The sequence below is a fragment of the Procambarus clarkii genome, chromosome 58, assembly GCF_040958095.1.
Source record: "Procambarus clarkii isolate CNS0578487 chromosome 58, FALCON_Pclarkii_2.0, whole genome shotgun sequence".
In the NCBI taxonomy this organism is placed as follows: domain Eukaryota; kingdom Metazoa; phylum Arthropoda; class Malacostraca; order Decapoda; family Cambaridae; genus Procambarus; species Procambarus clarkii.
In genome coordinates, this window is record NC_091207.1 from 21,426,297 (window position 1) to 21,451,429 (window position 25,133).

General features: G+C 43.8%; 1 protein-coding gene and 1 non-coding gene across 2 annotated transcripts in view; both read right to left on the bottom strand.

Moving 5' to 3' along the window:
- Window positions 1–3,693: 3,693 nt before the first annotated feature.
- Window positions 3,694–25,133, bottom strand: part of LOC123767900 (RNA-binding protein 33) — a 46,338-nt gene continuing 24,898 nt past the window's right edge. The window contains exons 2-6 of the mRNA XM_045757989.2: window positions 13,517–13,654; window positions 12,952–13,236; window positions 8,612–8,785; window positions 5,687–7,280; window positions 3,694–5,432 (exon numbers count right to left, since the gene is read on the bottom strand). Coding sequence (XP_045613945.2) covers window positions 4,987–5,432; window positions 5,687–7,280; window positions 8,612–8,785; window positions 12,952–13,236; window positions 13,517–13,654 — 2,637 coding nt within the window. The 3' untranslated portion in view covers window positions 3,694–4,986. The remainder of the gene's footprint in view (window positions 5,433–5,686; window positions 7,281–8,611; window positions 8,786–12,951; window positions 13,237–13,516; window positions 13,655–25,133) is intronic.
- On the bottom strand, window positions 10,805–10,876 carry TRNAE-CUC (transfer RNA glutamic acid (anticodon CUC)). The gene has a single exon. It is a non-coding gene; the product is annotated as a tRNA-Glu (tRNA).

Here is a 25,133-nt window from a genome sequence, read left to right on the forward strand (position 1 = left end):
TCTTCATCCTCAATTTTTTTGAGGATGAAATTAGGTACTTTTTGGTTTACTTTTGAATAAAGTATAAGATGGACAATTTTTTTTAATTCACTAAGGAGTGAGGTTCATAGACTTAGTCTTTTTATTTGCTTGGAGTGTTTGCACAGATTTAGTCTGATTATGTGAATATCAATGAGATATTTAATTATGGTGTGGTGCTATTACATCTATCAAGGAAGTACACAGTACCCCAGGCTGACCTTCAAGTACCCCCAGCCGCTGCGCGCGCAGCAAGTCGCAAGCCCTTGTTTTCCCCCTATACAGAAAACCCCGCGTTTTCTGAAACAACGGATCCTATATCCTCGCCTGTCTCGGTTCTAGGCTTTGCTTTACATTTTATTCATGGTGGGCAGCCCCGGACCTGTTACAAGTGTGGTCTCCCGGAACATTTTGTGGCTGCTTGCCGGGCGGAGGAATGTGACCCTGTTAATCATTATGGGGAAGAAAATTTTCCCCATTGGGTTCCACTGACGTGTGAGGTGGACTCCAGAATAACAAGGGTGTGGTGATACGTGACGGAGTTAGCTCTGGTCGTGTGTCTTCTGTATTGGAGTCTGTTCCGGTGTTGGATGTTCGTCGGTTACTGGTGTTGCTGTTTAAATTTTATATTTTGCCCCGAGGGGCAAGTTTAATGGGCAGCGTCACTCATTCTGTGAGTGGACATACTGCCATACCATCATGTACGACACCCCTCCAATAGGAAGATAACCCGCTGGTTTGTTCATCCTGCCACTTGTACCCAGACACAGCTGGGACTTGCTTAACTGTCTCAGGTGAACAGCCTCTTAAACAAGAAGATTAACATTTGTCAACCCTTAAAATTTTACGTTATCTTGCGGGTGCAAAATGGGGAAATCTCTTAAAAACAGTATTTATATTTGACAAATAGTGTTCTCCTAACTCAAACAATGTGGGATTTATTATTCTACTCATATTTCTAATGACTCTTAGATGTTCACATTCTCTCAGGTAGTAGTCAAGGCGGTGTCCATCACTCTCACTACACATTCTATAACTCCTCTGCTCCACTGTTATTTCCATTCCGAAACTCCATAGATATTTGTATGCAAGACGGATTCTTGCTAATATTGACTCTCTCCCGCGGCCATCTCCTCTACGTCCATATTGATTGGGATAGCCAGCTGCAACCATATTGTACCAGCGTACAGATTCACTGATTTGTTATTCTATCCTCCTTTCCTCAGTTACCTTGTCACGATGACATTGCCTGATAATACTGGCAAGATGGTTGAAGACATGGAAGCACGGGTGGACATCGTGGACTCTGGTGAGGACAGGTTGTATGATCCGGTTGGTGGCTCAGCTGGTTTACACAATTGTGCTTCGGCGTCTGACCCTGTGAACTAGTTATGGAATGTCTTGGGAGGAAGAGTGTTTACACGAGGTGGAGGCCGAGGTCAACGTTATGCCCAGTAGCAATGTTTCGACGATGTCCAGCCACCCTAGCATTGAGGTGGCTGGTTCTGGTGTTGTCCCTGTGACGGAAGCATGGATTTGCTTCCATGTTGGGTGATGTAGGAGATTCTGTACACAGTCCTCTGGAGGGAGGGTCTTTGTCTGCCTCTCCTGTACCTTGCTAATACCTTGCTGGGGGAGGTGGTGTAGATGCGCGTTCCGGTAGCGGAGTTGCGTCGAGTGGTGCTTCTGGAAATCGTTGGTGGAGAATTGTGGAGGCTCATCAAAAGCGGACGGGTGGGACTGGTTTTATTTTGCGAATGCAGAGAGGTGTGGGGAAGCCAGGTGGGGTTCTTACCCCCGCCTGAGGTGGGTATTGGGGGAGTAGAGGTGTTGTCCTCTAAGGGGAAGGGCACCTCGCCCGCGTGGTCTTCCCTGGGTTGGTGTTTTCTTTGCTTGTTTTCTACTGTAGTATGTGCTATGTGGTCTCCGTGAGTCCTTCCGTATTGGTGTATGGTTCAAGTTCTTCAGTTTTCTTTTATTTCGTTGTTTCATTTGGTTGTTGCTGTGCTCCCTTTCCTTTTTATTTTGGTTTGTGTAATTTGTATTTTATATTGACAATGTGTAGAGGCCCAACTGTATCTGTTTGATATGTTTTCCCATTGTCCATTTTTATTTTCTGTGTATGGATGTGGTATTCTTGTTCACGTTTAGGTGTAGTAGGCACTCATGATGTGTTCTTTGGAGCATTTGTTCTTATGTACTCACCTAGTTGTGTTTGCGGGGGTTGAGCTCTGGCTCTTTGGTCCCGCCTCTCAACCGTCAATCAACTGATGTACAGATTCCTGAGCCTACTGGGCTCTGTGTGACTTGTGTTTGTGTATTTTATGTTTAATTTACTCCCTTGTTATTGTCACACGGTGCCAGTTTATCATTGTTATCATGTGTTTCCTTTAGTTCTATGTTGTGTACTGTTGAGCTTGAATTGAATGAGCTCATTGAATTGTTCATTTGATACTGATCGTGGTCTGTTTGCTACATTCCATTGTGTTGTAACTTACTGAACATGTTGAACATAATGTGGGTGTAGTGTGAACTATATTTTGTGATTTGCCTTGTCCTGTTATTGTATAAAGTTTGTCCTTCCTGTATGAACTGTAACTGTTTGTACCACTGTATAATGCATTGCTTCCGTTACTGGTTGTATATTATTTTTTCAATAGTTCTCTATGAGCTGTTTTGTGAATTTATGTCTAGAGTGGCTTGTTCATGTTTGTGCTGTCTTCAAGTAATGTGGCTTAGTCTTTTATTGTACTGGATATATTCTGTACTTTTTAACCAATAAAGAAAAAAACATTAGCTTAACTTTGTTTATTGTAAAGAATAAATATATGATTTACTCTTTTATAGCATTTCACTTCCGACTTTATAAACTGACTTTGCTCAAGGTTCGCTCCTTTTATTTACTTACCCTCACAAAATTAACAATAGTTTTGGCACTGGCGAATTTGGGATTAGTTAACATTTATTTACCTATATTATCTGAGGGGCCACCATCTATACAGTGGGCACTACGGGGACAGGATGCTGGTGGCTTGTCAAATGTCACCCCCTCCCATTTTTTTCCAACTGCAGTAATAATGTCTTGGCATGTACAGCTTTGGCAGGTAGGCGGTTCCATGGGTTTATGACCCTATGGGTGAATACCCACTGAAAACTGAGTGTTGCCCCCAATTTTCCATGTCCTGGGGTAGTTAATTAATATTCTGATATTCTTTACTGAAGATATTTGATTGATTGACGAAGATTAAGCCACCACAAGAAGTAGCACGGTCATGAATAACCCGTAGAGGTTATCTTGAGTTGATTTCGGGGCTTTTTTAGTGTCCCCACGGCCCAGTCCTTGACCAGGCCTCCACCCCCAGGAAGCCGCCCGTGACAGCTGACTAACTCCCAGGTACCTATTTACTGCTAGGTAACAGGGTCATAAAGTGAAAGAAACTATGCCCATCGTTTCTCGCTGGCGCCCGGGATCGAACCAGGGACCACAGGATCACAAGTTCAGTGTGCTGTCCGCTCGGTAGCGGATGGTAGATTGTTTGGAGAGAATGTGGTGTTTGGTCGTGTCTCTGGGCCAGTTGACTGTAGATATTTTGTTAAGTCGGGCACTTTTTTATTTGTGAGGAGCACGAGAAGTCCCTAAACATGGCAGATGTGGCGCCAAAGGAAACTGGGGTGGATTTTTTACTTTTTTATTCTACAGTAAAAGATCATATACAAGTATCACATTACAATAATTTTTGGTAATTTGGACAACAATTAGGTAGTAAGTACATTGCCGTGTAGGGTCTAACGATGGACTAAAGCATTATAGGCACGCCATAAATTGTCCTAATTCCCTCTCAATGTCTCCAAATGATCTTTAATTGTCGTTTTATTATTTCCTTCTGATGATCACTTTATTCAAACTAAAGCAGCTTGGAGCACCTATGGCGTGTCTATAATGTTTCCACTAGGGTTACAAACAGCTGTTCTAGAAATTTTGTTTATTGAAATTTTGAGACAGCCAAGTTAAGGGAAGATTAGCAGAGACATTCTTAACACAGCGATTTGACTGTCAAATTTGTTAAATATACTGTACAGTATTTAAAAATGGGTATTGCTGCTTTTAATTTAACTGTTTCTAGACATCAAAAATGTTTCCCTAGATGCAAATATAAAAACTGGTACATCCTGTATTCGTATTGCCTTGACTTTGTGTATAAAAGTATAGATATGAAGATACAGTATAGTAATTCATTTAGAGAAATATATTGTTAGATGAAATTTATTTTGTCTAGACCTTGAATGTTGTATAACTGGAGTTATAATTTTTGGGACTGAAGACGGAAAGAACTGAAGGGTAGTGGTCTGATGTGGGTGATTGTCAGAGAGGCATTTTAGGGGACGGTAGTTGGTGGAAGACCTTATGAAGGAACTGGCTGGTGGAGATGGAGGACTGACGTTAGTGGAGTGGCTGTGTGAAAGAGTGGTGACGTGGATTGTATTGACTGTATTGGGAGGGGGGGGGGTGTTAAGGGAGGTTGTAGCTGCAGTGAGGGCCGTGTGGAGGGTTGTTGTTAGTGGTAAGGGCTGTGTAGAGGATAGTGGATGGTGGAGAGGACAGTGTGGATGGTAGTGCCTAGTGAGGGCAGTGACAGGTATTGGGACTGTGTGGAGTGTTGTCACTGATGGAAGGACTGCCGAAGGAAGTTGTTGATGGAAGATTTTTGTGGAGGGCAGCGGCGGGACAATGGACGGTAATGACAGGTGGAGGGGTTGTGTTAAGGACAGCAGCTAAAAGACAGATCATTGCATGAGGTGGCACAAGAAACTCTTCTCCACCATAAGAGGTTCTTGCTGATACCTTGTGACTCTCAGTGTACTTAGCAACTATCCTAAACACACACCATGAGATCACCAGGTCACCCGTAGATAAAGATGTTACTTGACGACACTGCCCTGCTGCTTGCAACTTGCTGCTGTCAGGAATTAGCTGACAACGAGGAGGTGGTGCTTACGAGGATCTTCAGGTCTGGGAGGCTCTTGGCTGGAAAGCTGTGGATTGATAACCATCTCGGCATCTGGGTTAATCTCCGTCACAATTCCTGTGCGTCCCTCAGGATCGAATTTTGGGGGAGGAGGAGAAAGGGCTTGGCTTGAGGGACCAGCGATGGGCATATTGTGGGGGATAATGGCGATGGGCTGTGGTGGGGTCATGATTTCTTTGGGAATGGGGCGGATATCGATGTCTTGGGGAAGAATGGGGAGTCTGGGTTCATCGCTGAAAAGATTGTGGTTGATGAGGGTGTCGACGCGAGGTGGACCGAACTCTAGGACACGGGGCTGGTTCTCCTGGCTGTTGGGCTCGGGAGCGTTGGGCGCCCGCATCTCCATGTGCGTGATGGGGCCACTCTCCTGCCTCTCTCCCACTGTCACTGCACACGAAACATCAAGTGTCAAGTCATGGTAGCACTAATAATCAGTGACAAAATAATAATAGCAGGAAAGACATTAATGAATGCAAAGGAACAATGTTAATATACCAATTATAGTAATAGCAAATATAATGACAATAATAATAATCATAATAATAATAATGACAATAATACAACAGTTTATTACAGTCAGTAAAAGAATATACAGTATGAGGAACGTGAGGAAGATACACATAGTGCGGGACGTGAGGTACCTGAAGGTGCAGGAGCGACTAGTCTTCCTGGCAGCAGGCGGAGCGGAGGCAGGTTTACAGGGTTGGAGAGAGCTCGGGACTTGGCCTCTGGTGTTGGGTGGATGAAGTTGCCCTGTGCCTCGGGCTGTGGGGGAAGAGGCAGGGCACCCCGGTGGAGAGAAGCCAAGGAGATGGGGCCTTCCTTACGCTCTGGGGACATGAGGAGACGGGGCACGCGGGGAGACATGCGTACAATGGGGCGGAAAGGGAATGGAAGCATGCGATGACGAGGGCCGTCGTCCATTTTGGGTTCGGAGAAGGGTGGCATGTTGAGGGTGATAACCTTCGCTTCTTGGATGATGGCGTTTTTGCGTTCCAGGAAGGGTGGGGCATTGAATGGATTTATCCTTAGCTCGGGGGGTGGTGCATTGAATGATTTCTGCCTTGACTCAGAGGGTGGTGCGTTGAATGGATTCTCCCCCGACTCAGAGGATGGTGCGTTGAATGGATTCTGCCTTGGCTCAGAGGATGGTGTGTTGAATGGGTTTATCCTCAGCTCAGAGGGTGGGGCATTGAATGGATTTATCCTTAGCTCGCGGGGTGGTGCATTGAATGGATTTTGCCTTGACTCAGGGGGTGGTGCATTGAATGGATTGATCCTTAGCTCGGGGGGTGGTGCATTGAATGGATTTTGCCTTGACTCAGAGGATGGTGCATTGAATGGGTTTATCCTAATCTCGCGGGGTGGTGCATTGAATGGGTTTATCCTCAGCTCGCGAGGTGGTGCATTGAATAGATTTTGCCTTGACTCAGGGGGTGGTGCGTTGAATGGGTTTATCCTTAGTTCGCGGGGTGGTGCATTGAATGGATTCTGCCTTGGCTCAGAGGGTGGTGCGTTGAATGGATTTATCCTCAACTCTGAGGGTGGGGCATTAAATGGATTAATTCTTATCTCAGAAGGTGGTGCGTTGAATGGATTAACTCTTGCCTCGGAAGGTTGTACATTGAATGGAATAATTCTTAGTTCAGAGGGTGGTGCATTTAAAGCATTCATCCTTGACTCGGGGAAGGGAGGGCCATTGAAGAGGTTGAGCCTGGGCTCGGAGGGTGAGATGTTAAGCGGGGTAAACATGAGGCGGCCTTTACCGACAATCTGTGGCAGGCCAGCAGGGAAGGGCATGCTGCGAGGATTAGCGTCCATGGAAATATGAGGAGGCATGTTGTGGGGGATTGGGATGGGTCCGGAGAGAGGACCAGCCATGAGAGGCATCTGCTTTAGGGGGGTCATCATGCAGGGAAAGGGGCCATTGTTGGAGCAAGGGATGGGGGCGCCGGGGAAGGGAAGGAAGCGTGGGCCGCTCATGGGGATGAGTTGCTTGGCAGCAGCTCGGGAAGCAGCCTTGGCAGTCAGCATCTTCATGATGGGAGCAATGAGTGAGAGCGGAGGTCCCATTCGACGGGCACCTGGTGGAGGGAAGGCCGGCCCGGACATTATCTGCTGCTGTTGGTCGTCGTCGTCGTTGTCGTGGCACGTGACAATGATGGCCTGTGTCATGATGCCGCCGCCCAGGGGCTGCTCACGACGCTCCACCTCACAGTTGACATCGCGTCCAGCCTGTACACCAGATCAAAATTAGTTAACTGGGTGGCAGGGCTTGCTGTTGACATACACAGTTTATCACCAGGTATTAGCATCAGGCAAATAATATTCTAAAAACTATAATAAGCTTCATCAATATATATGTCACAGACTATAAAAAAAAATTTGTCTGTGGGTATGAAACTCAAAACACAAGTTCCACATGCACTGTTCGGTTTTCTAAAGTTAACAATACTGGCACATTATACCTTGAATCAATTCATAATAAAACAAAGTGATTTTAGCACTTGACATGGAAGACTGACGTGCACTACATAATATATCTTACAATCTTACTGACCTGGGACGTATGCTGGTGGCAATGACGGAGCCACCAAAGGGATCACAAGTATTACCGTATATTCACAGAGAATATTACTTGACCACTTGGACATGTGGTCACAGCCTAACGTAACCATTCCATAAAAATTGTATCGTCGTCTGCATGTTTACAAGCAGCCCTCCGGGATTGTTGTTGTTGTTGTATATTCAGCTACTCAGAACAAAAAGATGCAAGCAGCACGGGCTATGGTGAGCCCGTCGTACTCACCTGGCACAGCAGATGTGCCCTCTTCTGGAACCTGTGCTAGATAAATGTAAATAAAGTGAATGTGGAATGTTATGTGTGATGTGTTGATTATCAATGTTTACCGGGAAAACACTCGTGAAGTTTAGAGATGTCTCTGTGTCTGGATTATAGGTAACGTGTGGCATCTCCACTGGCTGGCACGTCAACATCTGTGGGACTGCAGCTGTTAAACAGTAAACTTGGTGGTTTACAGTTTTGTGTAGATGTCAACAATAAAATGTTGTCAGAGTTTGTCAAAATCATTTTGAACTGCTATATTGAGTGTGTATGAGTTCAACTGGAATTTCTTGCCAATATGATTTGTAATGATATTTTTCCTGAGGAATGTTATATCATGTATAACATTCCCCAGTCGGGAGAAAACCTGTTGGGGGGTTGTTCAACCTGCAGTCACTGGCTAGAATCAAGTACTTTACGTTTCAATGTAATTTTTGTAAATTAAAATCACTATTGTCACAATGTATGCCTCAAAACTTTTCTTAGTTTGATGTGGTTAGTGGTTTTTATTTTTTTTAACTCTTTTGTTTATATGGAACATTGTTACCCCTTTCTAAGTTTAAATAAGAAAATAGATACCTCCTTCAGTAGCGCAAGTGACCACCAATATTGCCAAATGAGCAATGCACGACTTAACGTTCATACACTGTAACTCCTCCCTCGCCAGCTTTGTATGCTATAACTACCTTTTTACCTATAACATCTCTTTCAAGATACTGACCAAGGCGGGGTTGCCTAGGATGAGGTCAATGGGAAGTTTGATCTTCTTCATATGATCCATCTGGGCGCGCATGATGTCTTGTAGGGTCTGTTGGTTCTCCTGCCTCTCAGCCTCCAGGATCTCTCTCTCTGCCTCCTCTATCTCCTCCACCTCTTCCACCAGGGCTCGCACCGCCTGTACATACACAGCTCAGTTAATAATAAATATGTAAATAACTCAACAACACAAAACAGTAAACCCTGTGTAATAGTATGCCTGTGGGAAATGATGAAAACCAGTGCTCAACTCTACAATATGTGAAACCCATAATTAAAAACAATGAATCTTTCACAAGCCTAGTCTTTGTCTTTGAGAAAATCTTTAAGGAAGTGGTTTTACTTGCATAATCTTCTTCAGATATTCTCAAAAGATATTTTTGAAGCATTTAAGATATTCAATAAACTTGCGTGTACTTGTTATGACCAAAGACAGAGTGAAGTAGTAACCTTGTAGGAAGAACTGTTATACATATATCCAGGGTACACAGGAAGGGAACCTCTTGAGTGCACTATCTATGATGTTGGTATTGATGTGGAAAAGATATTTTGTAATTTTGTCCACGTGCATTGGAATTGCTCTAAAGTGAAAAGTATTATATCGTATGTAGATAAGTGGATATTTACTGAAGCTATGTATATCTTTGGAGAATGGGATAACAAATTGTTTGAGTTCAGTGATTACTTGGTATTGTATTCTTTGAGGTTTTGTAAGTGGAAAATGTTTTTTCAGGACTTCAGTGTTGACAAATTATAATATTCCTGAAAGACTTAAAGTACAGTACAGGTTAATGTTTTATTGTTGTGTGTTTATATCACTTTGAACTTGAATGTTCAAGGTGAGATAAAGTTAAACTCTAATTGAACTTTAAACTAGAGTTCAGCCCTTAAAGTCCAACACTAGTCCTGATAATTATATAATAGAGGAACCGTTAGTGTTTAAACTTGCATATCATACTCTATAACTGCTTTCACAAAGACTGTCATGTAATCATTTTGTTGAGCTGTACGGCAAGAGAATATCACTTACTACAGGTATTCTAATTATGAGACTTGTGTCCTATATAAATTCAAATGTAATATCAATGCACATCATTAATTTATATGTTTTAATTTTTTTGGTGAACGTTACATTTGTGCATATAGTTTTACTTTCTAGTGGTAATCATCCTGCTTCCATTTGGAAAATAGATCTGCTACCAACTGTGAATATAATTCACAGTAAATATATTTCCCTGTTTGCTAAGTTTTATTGTCTGTACCATTAATTATGTAATGTTCTTATATTATATATTAGTTTAGCTGTTTATATTACAATAAAAGGTATCGTGTAAAGTTAAAAAGTGTTCCACTGATATGTATGTGTACAGCAGATATACTACCTTCAGTGTAGTTAACAAATGAAATGCACTAGGCAGTGATGTGGTGGAGGCAGACTCCATACCCAGTTTCAGATGTATATATGATAGAGCCCAATAGGCTCGGGAATCTATACACCAGTTGATTGACAGTCGAATGGCGGGACCAAAGAGCCGAAGCTAAACCCCCGAAAGCACAATTAGGGGATTACAACTGATACTTATTCTGGTGGGTCTAGCTTGGGTTCACCATGCCCAGGCAGTGAGGATATGGTTTGAATACCTATGACACATCCATACCTGGATGTGTCATAGGTATTCTCCTCACCTCATTAAGATACTATAAGTTATATTTACACAGACTTACTTTCTGGCAAATTACTATTACAGTATTACTACATAGGTTCTTTATATACTGATATCCAGTGATCAGTTAATTCAGTTTTCCAATACAGTATTATCTAATTATAATAATTATAATTCATTGTGTCGGGGGACAGGTAGCCAGAGTGCATTTATACACGTTAGGCTTATATCAAGGTCCCCCCCTCCTCACCAAGGTCGAATTACTGACCCCGCCCAGGATGCCACCCCACAACAAGCCGACTAACTAACTCCTGAGTACCTACTACTGCTAGGTGAACAGGTGCATTAGGCGATAGGTAACGCGTTCTAATACCTAGAGCATATCTGAAGTGTCTAACCATTTCTGTCCCGCCAGGGATTCGAACCCGATATTCTCGATTGTGAGTCAAGAAGGAACCCGACTGTACGTACTACAGGGACCCTAAACAAAATTTTTCCCGTGCCGGGAATCGAACCCGGGCCTCGCGGGTGAGAGCCGCGTATCCTAGCCACTAGACAACACGGGAGTGTCCATGCAACTGTCACGTATTATCTCTCAGTGATACTCTAATTACAAGTTACTAGTACGTCCGTTATACTGGACTCGTAATGATCATTATAGTATAAGTATGTCTGCATGTGTATATGTGTATTTTGTAGCTGTTTGTATATTGCTAGTCTGAATTATACTGGTGAATGTTAATGAGTTATTCTTAATCAATTTACTTTTCACACTAGTCAAGCGTGTGGAGAAGGTGCCTCCACGCATTCTCTTGTGCTATTTTCATGTACAAAATCTTGTTCCTAAAAGCTAATCCTGATCTGAAACTCTTCCTTGACAGATGTAATACAATCCATGAGCACCACACCAGAAATAAATATCTCTTTGATATCCCCGAGAGTCAAACTAAATCTGTGCAAACACTCTATGCAAATAAAGGGAAATGGTCTATGGAGCTCACTCCTTAAGGAATTAAAAAGCTATCCAACCCATGCCTTATTCAAAAGTAAAACTAAAAAGTACCTAATTTCATCCTCATAGTTTCCTACCATGTGCTTCAAACTCGCACTGTATCTTGTGCTACCCACTTCCCTAATATTAGTACTTAAGACATGCAACTTCAGCAGTGTATTCACTGCCATCAACGTATTGCAACTTCAGCAGTGTATTCACTGCCATCAACGTATTGCAACTTCAGCAGTGTATTCACTGCCATCAACGTATTGCAACTTCAGCAGTGTATTCACTGCCATCAACGTATTGCAACTTCAGCAGTGTATTCACTGCCATCAACGTATTGCAACTTCAGCAGTGTATTCACTGCCATCAACGTATTGCAACTTCAGCAGTGTATTCACTGCCATCAACGTATTGCAACTTCAGCAGTGTATTCACTGCCATCAACGTATTGCAACTTCAGCAGTGTATTCACTGCCATCAACGTATTGCAACTTCAGCAGTGTATTCACTGCCATCAACGTATTGCAACTTCAGCAGTGTATTCACTGCCATCAACTTATATCATAGTTATTATGCTGAACGCAAATTTTACTACAATGTATCTATTAAAAATCTTCGAATTTTCCTACAATATACCTACTAATAAGTATCTGTTCGATTAAGGACCTGCCCGAAACGCTATGCGTGTTAGTAGCTATGCGAGAAGGCATAAACACTAATGTTATGTACTCTCACAAACCCAATGTACCTTCATGTATATAAATTAATAAATACAATAACAATAAATCAGGCCAACTGGGATTGTATCTGTGAAAGACTCGGGTAGATTCACGAGCCATAATCATATAGTATATAATAGGAATAAAGAAAATAATGTGTAATAAGGTCAAGGAAAATAAATTGGAAATAGAAGGAAATAATTAAGAATCTATATACAGTAATTGTAAGTACAGGAATATATATACAAATAACCAAGGGGCGAAATTACTGGTAGGATATTCCTGTACTAACATTTTCCATTACAATACTTTCAAAGACATGATCCTGCGCATTTTAAGTAAAATTTCTTTCTCGTCTTTTAGCGTCTTTTTTTATTTTTTTTTTAAATTACAGTTTAATCTTAAATTTCCAGCCAGCAATGATTATTTAAGATTATTGACTAATTGTTTACAATATTTTCCAAAGGTGCGACGGCACGAGGTTTAAAAATTGGTTATTTAACAATAATAAAAAATATGTTGTATGCTATGTCATTATCTGATTCATATCAGTATTTGATGGCCTACAATGGCTATAAGTATTACAAACTATTATTCGCAGATCTAAATTATTATTATTATAAAAATTTAGCGATTTTAGAATAAAAATAAGTTACTTTAAACATGAGGATGAGTGTAATATACTGGAAGACCAGGATGCAATCCATTCTGTAGCCTCCTCTATAGGCTGCTTCATCGTGGCGGCCCGCAGCTTATATCCTGTGACTGGGTTTTCACTAATATAACCACTGAACCTAACTGATCTTGATTAACGCAACCCTTGACCCCTTATTAACATTACTAATATGATTTGACTCTTATCAATAACCCGGTCTCTTCCTCCGTTACCACTGCGTCAGTATGATCCATACTCTATACTGACCTCTTCAGCCTCGGGGACTACTTCTTGAGACAGCTGGTTGTCCACAGAGGGGAGGGTGGCGTCGTCAAGAGTGTCCAGATCCTTAATGTTAGTCTCCGTTGACACCTCCTCTTCCGTCGGTTTGGCCTCCGTCTGCTTGGTCTCAATCTGTTTGTCCTCCACTTTGTTCTCCTCCACCTTGTTGTCCTCCACCTTGTTGTCCTGTATGGAGTTGTCGACGAGCGCTTCCACTCGCGGGATCTCCACAAAGCCGGCTGCCTGGAGATTCTTATGAGCGTGGCTCTCCTGTGGAAACGATACCATGAAGGTTTTCTCTCTCTCGGGTGTGATAAATAAATAGTATATTCCCTAAGCATAATTATTACGTTATATTACAACAACAGTTTGATTCATGGATCAGACTGTCTTAAACCAAGATGATTAAAAAATAGTTTTATTCAAATTAACATATTTCCAGCTGTAGGATATGTAATGAGGCAGACACAACATTGCGCGGGAGAAGTTATTATAAGCAGCGTGGAGGCTTACAGGTAGTGACGTAGAGAGACTGAGACATATAGTTTACCTTGTGGCAGTTGCAGGCCCTTGAGGAGAGGTAGTTTGAGGTGAGGATGAAGAAGCCGATGATGAAGGCAGAGGCGACGACGGTGGCACACACCATCTTCACTATCTGCACCCGGCTGCTCTTGTCTCGACGGTACGCCTGCAACGTCACAAAGCCTTAATTATCAACACGTCTAAAAATATCCACACGTCTAAAAATATCGACACGTCTAAAAATATCCACACGTATAAAAATATCCACACGTCTAAAAATATCCACACGTCTAAAAATATCCACACGTCTAAAAATATCCACACGTCTAAAAATATCCACACGTCTAAAAATATCCACACGTCTAAAAATACATTATTAGGCGAGCAATACAAAAGTGTTCCGTGTACTATCTTTCTAAATGAAGCAAAATTATTAGATCAAATATTACTACTAATAAAGCACGTGCTAACAGACTACATGGCAGAGATAGCATGGCCCGAAACGCTGTGCGTATTAGTGGATTTAGGCAGAGTATATACTAGCCCTGTCTAGTAATCCAACATTCTGCTTGTAACTCAATATTAATGTACTGGGATGTCTCAGGGTTCATCCCAAGGCTCCCTAGGCGAGCCACCAAGCTTGGCACTGGTGCTCTCAGGGTTCATCCCACTTATTATTATTAACATCTTTATTGACAAAATTGAATTACAATTTTGCCTAATCTGAGGATTTCAATTGTCTTATTAAAGTGAGGATAATGCTGGTATTCACTGTCACACAGGACAGAGGGTTATATACAAGACAATAGGTCTAAGCTGTAGGCTGAAGCACATATATATATATATCATGGTTACAGTCAATGTTTTAATGTATGAATGTGTAAAATCAACTTTCTATTGTGCACTGCCACACAAGGACAGGGATGGGTTCATAAGAGATGCAACTTAAAAAATAATAAAATAAAATTGTTCTTCATTCTTTAAAATGGACAAGCAAATTTAGGATAAATTGTCCAGTACACCAGATTCAATGAAATAGTTACTCAGTTGGTGGTACAAGAGGCCAGGAGGTCTAAAATCTTTTACGATTTCACATTCAACAATGTAGTGTTCTAGTGAATGCATTAAAGGTTTGTTACAGAATTTACAATCTGAATATTCTGGTAGTGGCTCAGCCTCACTAACCTGCCAGATCTGCCTATAGCCAAGGTGAATTCGCGCAATGACTACATCACATTGCCTGGTCCGGTTGTTGTGCTGACCATACAAATACCCATTATTACAAAAGTTGCCATAGCTTTTAATACTGCAGCTTTCAGGTCTCTGGGCATTTCTTAATTCTTCTAAATCTGAATTAAAGACTCCCCAGGCGAGTCACCGCGCTTGGTAGAAGGGTTCTCAAGGTTCATCCCAAGGCTCCCCAGGCGAGTCACCGCGCTTGGTAGAAGGGTTCTCAAGGTTTATCCCAAGGTTCCCCAGGCGAGCACCAAGCTTGGTAGAAGGGTTCCCAAGGTTTATCCCAAGGCTCCCCAGGCGAGCACCAAGCTTGGTAGAAGGGTTCCCAAGGCTCATCCCAAGGCTCCCCAGGCGAGGACAAGAGGACGCACCCATGCGAAACATTTGTTATCCGTAAACACTAGACGCTGACGCCGCTGCGTAATTTTCACCTGTACGGTTTTTACAGTGCGAGTTTTAGCTCCTGGGCTTTGTCTTCCAATCGCCTGCCGTCTATTTCAATGGTTTCAGACTCTCTTCGTTTTTATCATATCTACTTTTGAAGCTATGAATGGAGTTTGACTCAGCTGCCTACCCATTCACCTCGTTACACCTGCTCACTACTCTATCACTGAAGACGTGCGCTCTCACATCCCAGTGGCCCATCTAAGCATCTAGGTTTACAGGTAATCCAAAGAAAGTTAGAACTGGGCCGCCAGGGAATCAAACCTCGTGACAACTCAGTACAATAACCACTCAATTAACCAACGATTGCCTAAAAGGTCACTTCCTTTTCTCCTAAAAGGTTACTTTCCTGGGAGGTCCCCAGACCCACGTGCACTCAGCAACACTCTGAGGTGTATATTGGGCACACATATATATCATCAAGTCCTAGGAAAAACTAGGACTAATATATAAAAATATATATCCGAAAGACTCCTCACCATGAAAGGTTCGAACCTTAGACTGCCAGGAACAATGAAATCACTGACAAGTCCAGTACCCTGATCACATGACCACCAGAATATCCAAAGTATTGGATAATCGAGACTATTTACGCCCATATATATATATATATATATATATATATATATATATATATATATATATATATATATATATATATATATATATATATATATATATATATATATATATAATATATATATATATATATATATAATATATATATATATATATATATATATATATATATATATATATATATATATATATATATATATATATATATATAATATATATATATATACACACACGAACTGCGTTTAAAAAAGTCTTAGGTGAAGATAAATATTTATACATGGGTTGGGAGAGAGTGAGCGCGTTGAGTAAACAGAGAACAAGTTACACCGGCATATATGGTGAGACAACTGGAGGAGTCCGGCTTACTCCGCCTGATGCTCTTTGTATTCAGCTTAATACCTCTCTCCGGCCCTCCTCTCTCTTGTCCTCTATGTTCATCCCCACCTCCCCACCCGCTCTCCTTCTCTCGCACCCCTTTCCCTTCCTGTCCCACTCTCCCCCTTCCACACCCCTCCCCTCAACCACACGTGAAGCCATCATGGATGGCCAGACGTCACCCGTACAACCACGCCCTGACAACACTACGCCACGGTGACAACTGCAGACCTGCGGCACGGTGACAACTGCAGACCTGCGCCACGGTGACAACTGCAGACCTGCCCCACGGTGACAACTGCAGACCTGCGGCACGGTGACAACTGCAGACCTGCGCCACGGTGACAACTGCAGACCTGCGCCACGGTGACAACTGCAGACCTGCGGCACGGTGACAACTGCAGACCTGCGCCACGGTGACAACTGCAGACCTGCCCCACGGTGACAACTGCAGACCTGAGGCACGGTGACAACTGCAGACCTGCGCCACGGTGACAACTGCAGACCTGCGCCACGGTGACAACTGCAGACCTGCGCCACGGTGACAACTGCAGACCTGCGCCACGGTGACAACTGCAGACCTGCCCCACGGTGACAACTGCAGACCTGCCCCACGGTGACAACTGCAGACCTGCGCCACGGTGACAACTGCAGACCTGCGCCACGGTGACAACTGCAGACCTGCCCCACGGTGACAATTGCAGACCTGCCCCACGGTGACAACTGCAGACCTGCGGCACGGTGACAGCAGCAGACCTGCTCCACGGTGACAACTGCAGACCTGCGCCACGGTGACAACTGCAGACCTGCCCCACGGTGACAATTGCAGACCTGCCCCACGGTGACAACTGCAGACCTGCGGCACGGTGACAGCAGCAGACCTGCTCCACGGTGACAAGAGGAGGGGGGGGGGCGAGTACCAGAGCTTCCCCCCACTACATACGCACACCAGAGCCACAAAGGGGAGGAAGGGGGCGAGGTTCCAGAGCACCTTCCCCGGCACGTACCAAAGCCCCCCCCCCCCACACACACACACACGTGCACCAGTCAAGGACAAGCGACAAGGAGGGAAGGGAGTGTGTTATTATTCAGCATCACCGCATACTTCCAGTGTGTGCTTGTTTATATGAACATATGCCTCTGTAAGACGGCGCCTCTTGTACTCACCGATACGTGAGTGCATATCTGAGTTTCAGCTCCTGGGCCGCGTCTCTCAGTCGACGTTTGCCTGTTACAATGATTTCAAACCGTCTTCCTTCTCTTATACCTACTCTTATATATGGAGTTGTCATCAGTTACGTACCCATGTAGTTCATTCCGTCCTGGTTTTGTTCTTGGTGTAATGTAATCAATTACTTTTATTGATAATTACTTCTATTGATAATTAATCGCCAACAGAAACTATAAAAACCTAGCCTAACCTACGCCTGTGCACAGAATTTTAATGAATATTAATGTTAATATATAAATGAGAACTGACCTACTTTAATACACAATACGTTAAATTTGATGAATGAGTCTTGGGGGACGGCCGCCGCTTTAATGAGCCTAGCCTGTAGAAAAGTTGCTTTGTTGGTGAGGACGCTGCAGGGTAAAGGGGTCTTAGGCTACTCCCTAATAAGGGTCAATCTATAATGCTGGCTAATGGTTAACACACTCGCCTTGCAAACTAGGCAAAGTGGGGCAACTGGGCACCATTCTCTCACTGTTCGCCACTGTGCACTCAGCAGTAATTTAGGACCTGGGTGTAGAATGACTAAAGAAAGTTTCACCAAAACTATGACCGTAACTTTGTGAACATGTTCATCAAAGGCACTCTACTATGCTGACACCCATTACACTGAATCATTGTAGTGGCTCGTGGCAACATAGCAACACAGCAGAGTAGTGAAATTGAATTGAAATTGAAATTGAAATAAGTTTATTGAGGTAAAATACACACACAAAGGGATGAGGTAGCTCAAGCTATTCTCAACCCGTTCAGTACATCGTGTTAATACATACATCTTGAGATGATTTCGGGGCTTTAGTGTTCCCGCGGCCCGGTCTTCGACCAGGCCTCCACCCCCAGGAAGCAGCCCGTGACAGCTGACTAACACCCAGGTACGTATTTTACTGCTAGGTAACAGGGGCATAGGGTGAAAGAAACTGTGCCCATTGTTTCTCGCCGGCGCCCGGGATCGAACCCGGGACCATAGGATCACAAGTACAGCGTGCTGTCTGCTCGGCCGACCGGTCCCTCGGTCGTGACAACACAGTGACTGCAACACTGTCGTACAGCATGAAACCTCATTTTTTGTCTCGTTTTATTGAAAATTTTAAAAACTCCACGTATAAATATATTGAAAATAACATGTAAAGACATTTTGTTATGACCCATTTGTTAGTTGCTTAATATTCTAGTGTGAGGATGACGGAGCACCAGGCAGTGTCTGGGGCTAAGTTAGTAGTTTAAGATCCGCTACCTGGGACAAAAAGTTCCAAGTAGCACGGGCTTTGGTGAGCCCGTAATGGACTTTTTTTTTATAGGGCTAAGGCTCACCAACTCCTATGGGCGAGACGCCACATAATGAATTACTATTAATATAGTTAACATGTAAAGAAATTGTTAATGTTTATGCGTAGAGTGTAGACTAATTAACGTCCGAGGAAGTAATTAATCTATAATGACATGTATAATTACGGGCGTGACTATGGTTCCGCGTCGGCGTCACCAGATACACTGAGTGTTCCCAGCCAGCACCCTGCTGCTGCTGCTGCTGCTGCTCGGAACACTCCCAGCACCCAGCTGCTGCTGCTGCTCGGAACACTCCCAGCACCCAGCTGCTGCTGCTGCTGCTCGGAACACTCCCAGCACCCAGCAGCTGCTGCTCGGAACACTCCCAGCACCCAGCTGCTGCTGCTGCTCGGAACACTCCCAGCACCCAGCTGCTGCTGCTGCTGCTCGGAACACTCCCAGCACCCAGCAGCTGCTGCTCGGAACACTCCCAGCACCCAGCTGCTGCTGCTCGGAACACTCCCAGCACCCAGCTGCTGCTCGGAACACTCCCAGCACCCAGCTGCTGCTGCTCGGAACACTCCCAGCACCCAGCAGCTGCTGCTCGGAACACTCCCAGCACCCAGCTGCTGCTCGGAACACTCCCAGCACCCAGCTGCTGCTGCTCGGAACACTCCCAGCACCCAGCTGCTGCTGCTCGGAACACTCCCAGCACCCAGCTGCTGCTCGGAACACTCCCAGCACCCAGCTGCTGCTGCTCGGAACACTCCCAGCACCCAGCTGCTGCTGCTCGGAACACTCCCAGCGCCCAGCTGCTGCTGCTCGGAACACTCCCAGCGCCCAGCTGCTGCTGCTCGGAACACTCCCAGCGCCCAGCTGCTGCTGCTCGGAACACTCCCAGCACCCAGCTGCTGCTGCTGCTGCTCGGAACACTCCCAGCACCCAGCTGCTGCTGCTCGGAACACTCCCAGCGCCCAGCTGCTGCTGCTCGGAACACTCCCAGCACCCAGCTGCTGCTGCTCGGAACACTCCCAGCACCCAGCTGCTGCTGCTCGGAACACTCCCAGCGCCCAGCTGCTGCTGCTCGGAACACTCCCAGCACCCAGCTGCTGCTGCTCGGAACACTCCCAGCACCCAGCTGCTGCTGCTCGGAACACTCCCAGCACCCAGCTGCTGCTGCTCGGAACACTCCCAGCACCCAGCTGCTGCTGCTCGGAACACTCCCAGCACCCAGCTGCTGCTGCTGCTGCTGCTGCTGCTCGGAACACTCCCAGCACCCAGCTGCTGCTGCTCGGAACACTCCCAGCACCCAGCTGCTGCTGCTCGGAACACTCCCAGCACCCAGCTGCTGCTGCTCGGAACACTCCCAGCACCCAGCTGCTGCTGCTGCTGCTGCTGCTCGGAACACTCACAGCACCCAGCTGCTGCTGCTCGGAACACTCCCAGCACCCAGCTGCTGCTGCTCGGAACACTCCCTGCAGCTCCACAGGAACATCTTTGTTCTTACATTAATAAGTGCTATCTTCAGGCTTGCCCAAGTTACCGTTAACAACTCTCCCGTTCTCTCCATTTGCCACAACGTACAAAATACAAGTGTTTACCTAACCAGAACTGTACGAACCCAAGCAACCCCCCAAACATGACCTTCCCATCCATGGAAAACGGGAATTTCCTTGAGCCGCTACTTTTCATAGTATATCGTAATTTGTACGTTGGAGACTATAACGTACAAAATTAGACTTATTACTTACGAGGACAGGTTGTCCAGCCCTTATAGGAAACAACGTGAGTATACAATTGTAAACAAATTGTTACTGTTTAAGATTCAGGTACTGGGAACCAAAACGTTCCAAGTAGCACGGGCTATGGTGAGCCCGTAGTGGACTTACCTGGCACAGGAGCTGGGCTGTAACTGTAAATAACTTGTTGTTGTCGTTTATATATAATTACTCGAAGGTCAGTTGTAACGGCGATGTAATAAGAGTTGAGAGCGCCGGGTGTGACTTGAGGTTCACAGTTCAGCTCACCAGAGGTCCCGAGACTAGGGCGGCTTCATACTCTGGGGCCAGATTCACGAAAGCACTTACGCAAACACTTACGAACCTGTACATCTTTTCATAAGCTTTGGCGGCTTTGTTTTCAATTATTAAACAGTTAATGAGCCCCGAAGCACCAGGAGGCTGTTTATAACAATAACAACAGTTGATTGGCAAGTTTTCATGCTTGTAAACTGTTTAATAAATGTAACCAAAGCCGTCAAAGATTGAGGAAAGGTGTTCACGTTCGTAAGTGCTTGCGTAAGTGCTTTCGTGAATCTGGCCCCTTGTATCTATATTTCGTAATTAACTTCCTGATAACTAAAGGACTGCCACTGGTGTGTTTCCACCACACACACACCACGCACCTCAGTGGGTGAGTGGCGCTGAGATTATTGTTGCCGTAACTAATCCCATCCTAAACGGATAAATGTCTTTCCCTAACCTAACCATATTTCTCGTATTGTGGTATTGTCAACATAACCGGTGAAGTAGATTTTTTTTTTTTTGAGATACGAGAGTTGTTACATTCTTGTACAGCCACTAGTACGCGTAGCGTTTCGGGCAAGTCCCTGGAATACGATCCCCTGCCGCGAAGAATCGTTTTTTCATCCAACACATTTTACTGTTGCGTTAAACAGAGGCTACAGTTAAGGAATTGCGCCCAGTAAATCCTCCCCGGCCAGGATACGAACCCATGACATAGCGCTCGCGGAACGCCAGGCGAGTGTCTTACCACTACACCACGGAGACTCAAAAGAATCGTTCTCTAGCATATTAGGTTCAAGAACGACCACGACCAGAAAGCTTGGTCAGTGTTTTAGGTGTGAAACTCATTAACCTAATTTACTTAAAACTTAAAATTTACCACCTTCATGAAATAAATTCCCCCCCTGAAATCACCGATAAAACTCACATACGCGCAAATATCTATATTGCTATACAAAACTTTGTATATATTAAACTGCACAAAACTGAATTGTAAAGATTGGTACAAATATAATAATGTTGGATGGTAATTGAACCTTAGGCTACGTTAGTTTGGAGCCGGGGGGGTGGGGGGGAGGAAATTATCAGGGGAAAGCGCCAAGCCATTACGACTATATAGCACTTGGAACGGGTCAGGATAAGGATTTGGGATGAGACGGGGGGGGGGAAGGAATGGTGCCCAACCACTTGAAAGGTCGGGGATTGAACGCCGACCTGCATGAAGCGAGACCGTCGCTCTACCGTCCAGTCCAAATGGTTGGACGTTGGAGACTGGGGGGGGGGGGTTGTGAAGGCCACATTGCCTCGTGACCAACCAGCAGGGATACTTCAGCACTGAACGTGGACTAAAGTAAACTCGCTGTAGTGCACCGTGAAACTTGGTTCACATCTTGAGGTATATATATATATATATATATATATATCCTTAAGTGAGACTACGTCCTGTCCCTGAGAGCTATATCACGTGACTCACGCGGTGACGTCATTATTCAGCAACAAAAATGAAGCCATTTTCACACAATTCCCCGAAAATTATCTTGATGATGCATACGAGTCCATGACTGAAGACATAAGTGCATCACTGCCACCAAGAAACTATCTCCATTGTTTACTATTTTCTCACAAATCTGAAATGAGTAATAGGCTACCAAAACGCTTTACAAAAAATAAGTTGACGATTCGTGTAAAAGCATAAATTTCAAACTTATTCACCAACGCAAACACTTTATGATGGATATTTAAATAAACTCGTGGCCGAAAAACATTTTAAGAGAAGGACAAGTTCTGATACACTTAATTCAAAATGCGTAATATAATACGCAAATTGTGACATAACTCTGCTTTTTGTTGTTTTATATGAAGGAAGGGAAGCACGTAGCCCTATAGGCTATAGCGGTGTTCTTAATGCGCGATGTTATAACATAAGCCTGATTTTTGTTGTTTTATATGAAGGAAGGGAAGCACGTAGCCCTATAGGCTATAGCGGTGTTGTTCATGCACGAGTGAACAGCTCTAGTCACCCCGTCACACGTCTGGCAACACTGCCACTCCCCGCACTAGTCACCCAGTTGTGTGTGGCTGAACATGCTGTCACTGCGCTAATGAGACTTTGCACACAATAATGAAAATATTGTCGGTTCGTGATCCTAAAAGAAACAATAAACATTAACAATAATTTGAGCACTGCGTATTCGGCGCATTAATTTGGTAATTACAATTACCCTTTGGTAATTGTAATTAAGTGTAATTAATACCCAATTACACTGTTGGTATATCAGGGGAAACGTGAGGACAGTTGACAAGCCGCCGGCATCCTGACACTGTCGAGGCTCCTAGAGTGTTAGTGGCCCTCGGGTAAATTCAGGCATGTTAAACGATGAACTATACCTTATGGCTGCAACTTTAGCTAAATGAATTTTGGGTCTCATATGAGCGTCTGCAACAATCATCATTACTAGTCCCAGGATGACTATGGAGTGCATAACAAGTGACATAAGTCCTCCCGGACTGATTCCTCAACACTCGATGTATTTTAATGTTTTCGTCCTCTTTTGATTTATTAATAAAAAGAGGATGCTGTCATTGATCGCTGAGAAAATCCCGTCTGCCATCTTCACTGCTGCCATATTTGATATATAGCAGCCATATAGATATATGGCAGCGTTTCTGCTCGAAACGCTGCGCGTACTAGTGGCTTTACAAGATTGCAAATACCACGCTATGTATTCTCACAAACCCAATGTACCTTCATATATATAAATAAATAGATTTTCGTGATTTACACACACAAATAAATAAATAAATATATACCGTATGGCCATGGACGGTTACGTTCGTTACGGCGTTAGTGACCCTGGCGAACATAACGTTATAACCTAACCCGTTTACTTGGCTCAATAACAGGAAACATGATATATAAATATTGAAGTAAGATGCATGCGATAGTTGTCTCGGGCAACACTGCCAGTCACCAGAATAAATATTTAGACTCACGATACCCTGAGTTTTGGCAGAGTTTCCAAACACAAATTTGCGGGAGACGTAAACAATTAAACATCTGGATATATACACAGAAGGGTGTATACCCTCCTTCTCTGTGTATATGCAGTCAACCTATTGTGGTGGCCTTAATAACCCTCTAGTTAGAGGTTGATAAACTTTAACCAGTGTTGGGAAAGACTTTATGAGAGTCGCGGGCGGGTGGCTGTGTGGAGCAGGGGAGGGGGGGGACTGGTTGCATTTTGATCCGTGCTACTATTTAGGTCAGTGAACTGGCAGAATTTTATTCTGGTAATATTTTTGAAGGTGTTAATATCTTCCATGTAGAGCACTAGGGTTTGGTAGTTTAAGGTCACTTAAACTTTTGGTAATAACAATGGATAAGCCTCGAGTCACTTGAGTTAAGTTTCTTCCCGCCATCTTGTTCACGTTCAGTAATAACATTTAATTTTGTACTTAAATCATATTATGAATTGATTTTATTTTAAATGAGGAATTTAAATTACATTATTCTTTCAAAGTTTGATATAAAATACTGTGATTCATACTTTTGAAAAATGAAAGTAATATTATTAATTTACTTAATATTATTACTTTACTGTGTTGCTATAATTAATATTATTAACAAAATATTAATATTGAAATTGTATATATGAAGATTATATTCCAGAAAATACTATATTTGGTAACTATGTTCAAATTTACGAACACAACCGTCCATATTTTGAGCATTCCACCTGTAATGATTATTATAGGCACTATATCACTCTACTATATCTTTATTATAGGTACCATATCGCAGGTTGATCTTAAGGACAAGTGAAGGTCCTGGACGCTTTCACCAAGAGAGAGCGGCGTGACCAAGGGCGTCCGGTCACCAGCGTCCAGTGAGGGCCGCCTCTGATACACACCACCCGCTCTGGCAAGACATTCCCTATTATACCACTACCCTTATCCTCCTGATTTTAATAAACTGCGCTTTCACTCTCCATATAAGCATATAAGTTAGGTAAAGCTCTGGGCACTGTTGTATCAACACGTGTCCTCCCGTGTTCACAACGTCACTAAACTGATGTACTTAATTGCCTGAATCTAACCGAGGACCCCACGAAAAGAAAACGGGACATCACGTCAATTTTGCGACCGCTATCATTTTCAGTATATGTTTTTGGCCTTAGGGGCCGTATGTCAAAATGAGATGCACTATTTAAGAGGACGGGTTAATTGGTTGCACAGGGGTAAGGATTAACCTGTCCTCTTGATAGAATGTCACATTTTAACGTATACTCTTATTAAAGGCCAAAAATGTCGTACTATAAAATGGTAGTGGCTCACTAAATTGACATGTACTGCCCCGTTTTCTGTTTTGGGTTCTCAGGTAGGTTAGGAGAGGGGACTTCGGTACATTTTCTTAACGTTGGGAAACTTTAGGAGGACAGGCTGGAGGGACAATCGTAGTGTCTCTCCTCATCTATATTCCCCTGTAAAAC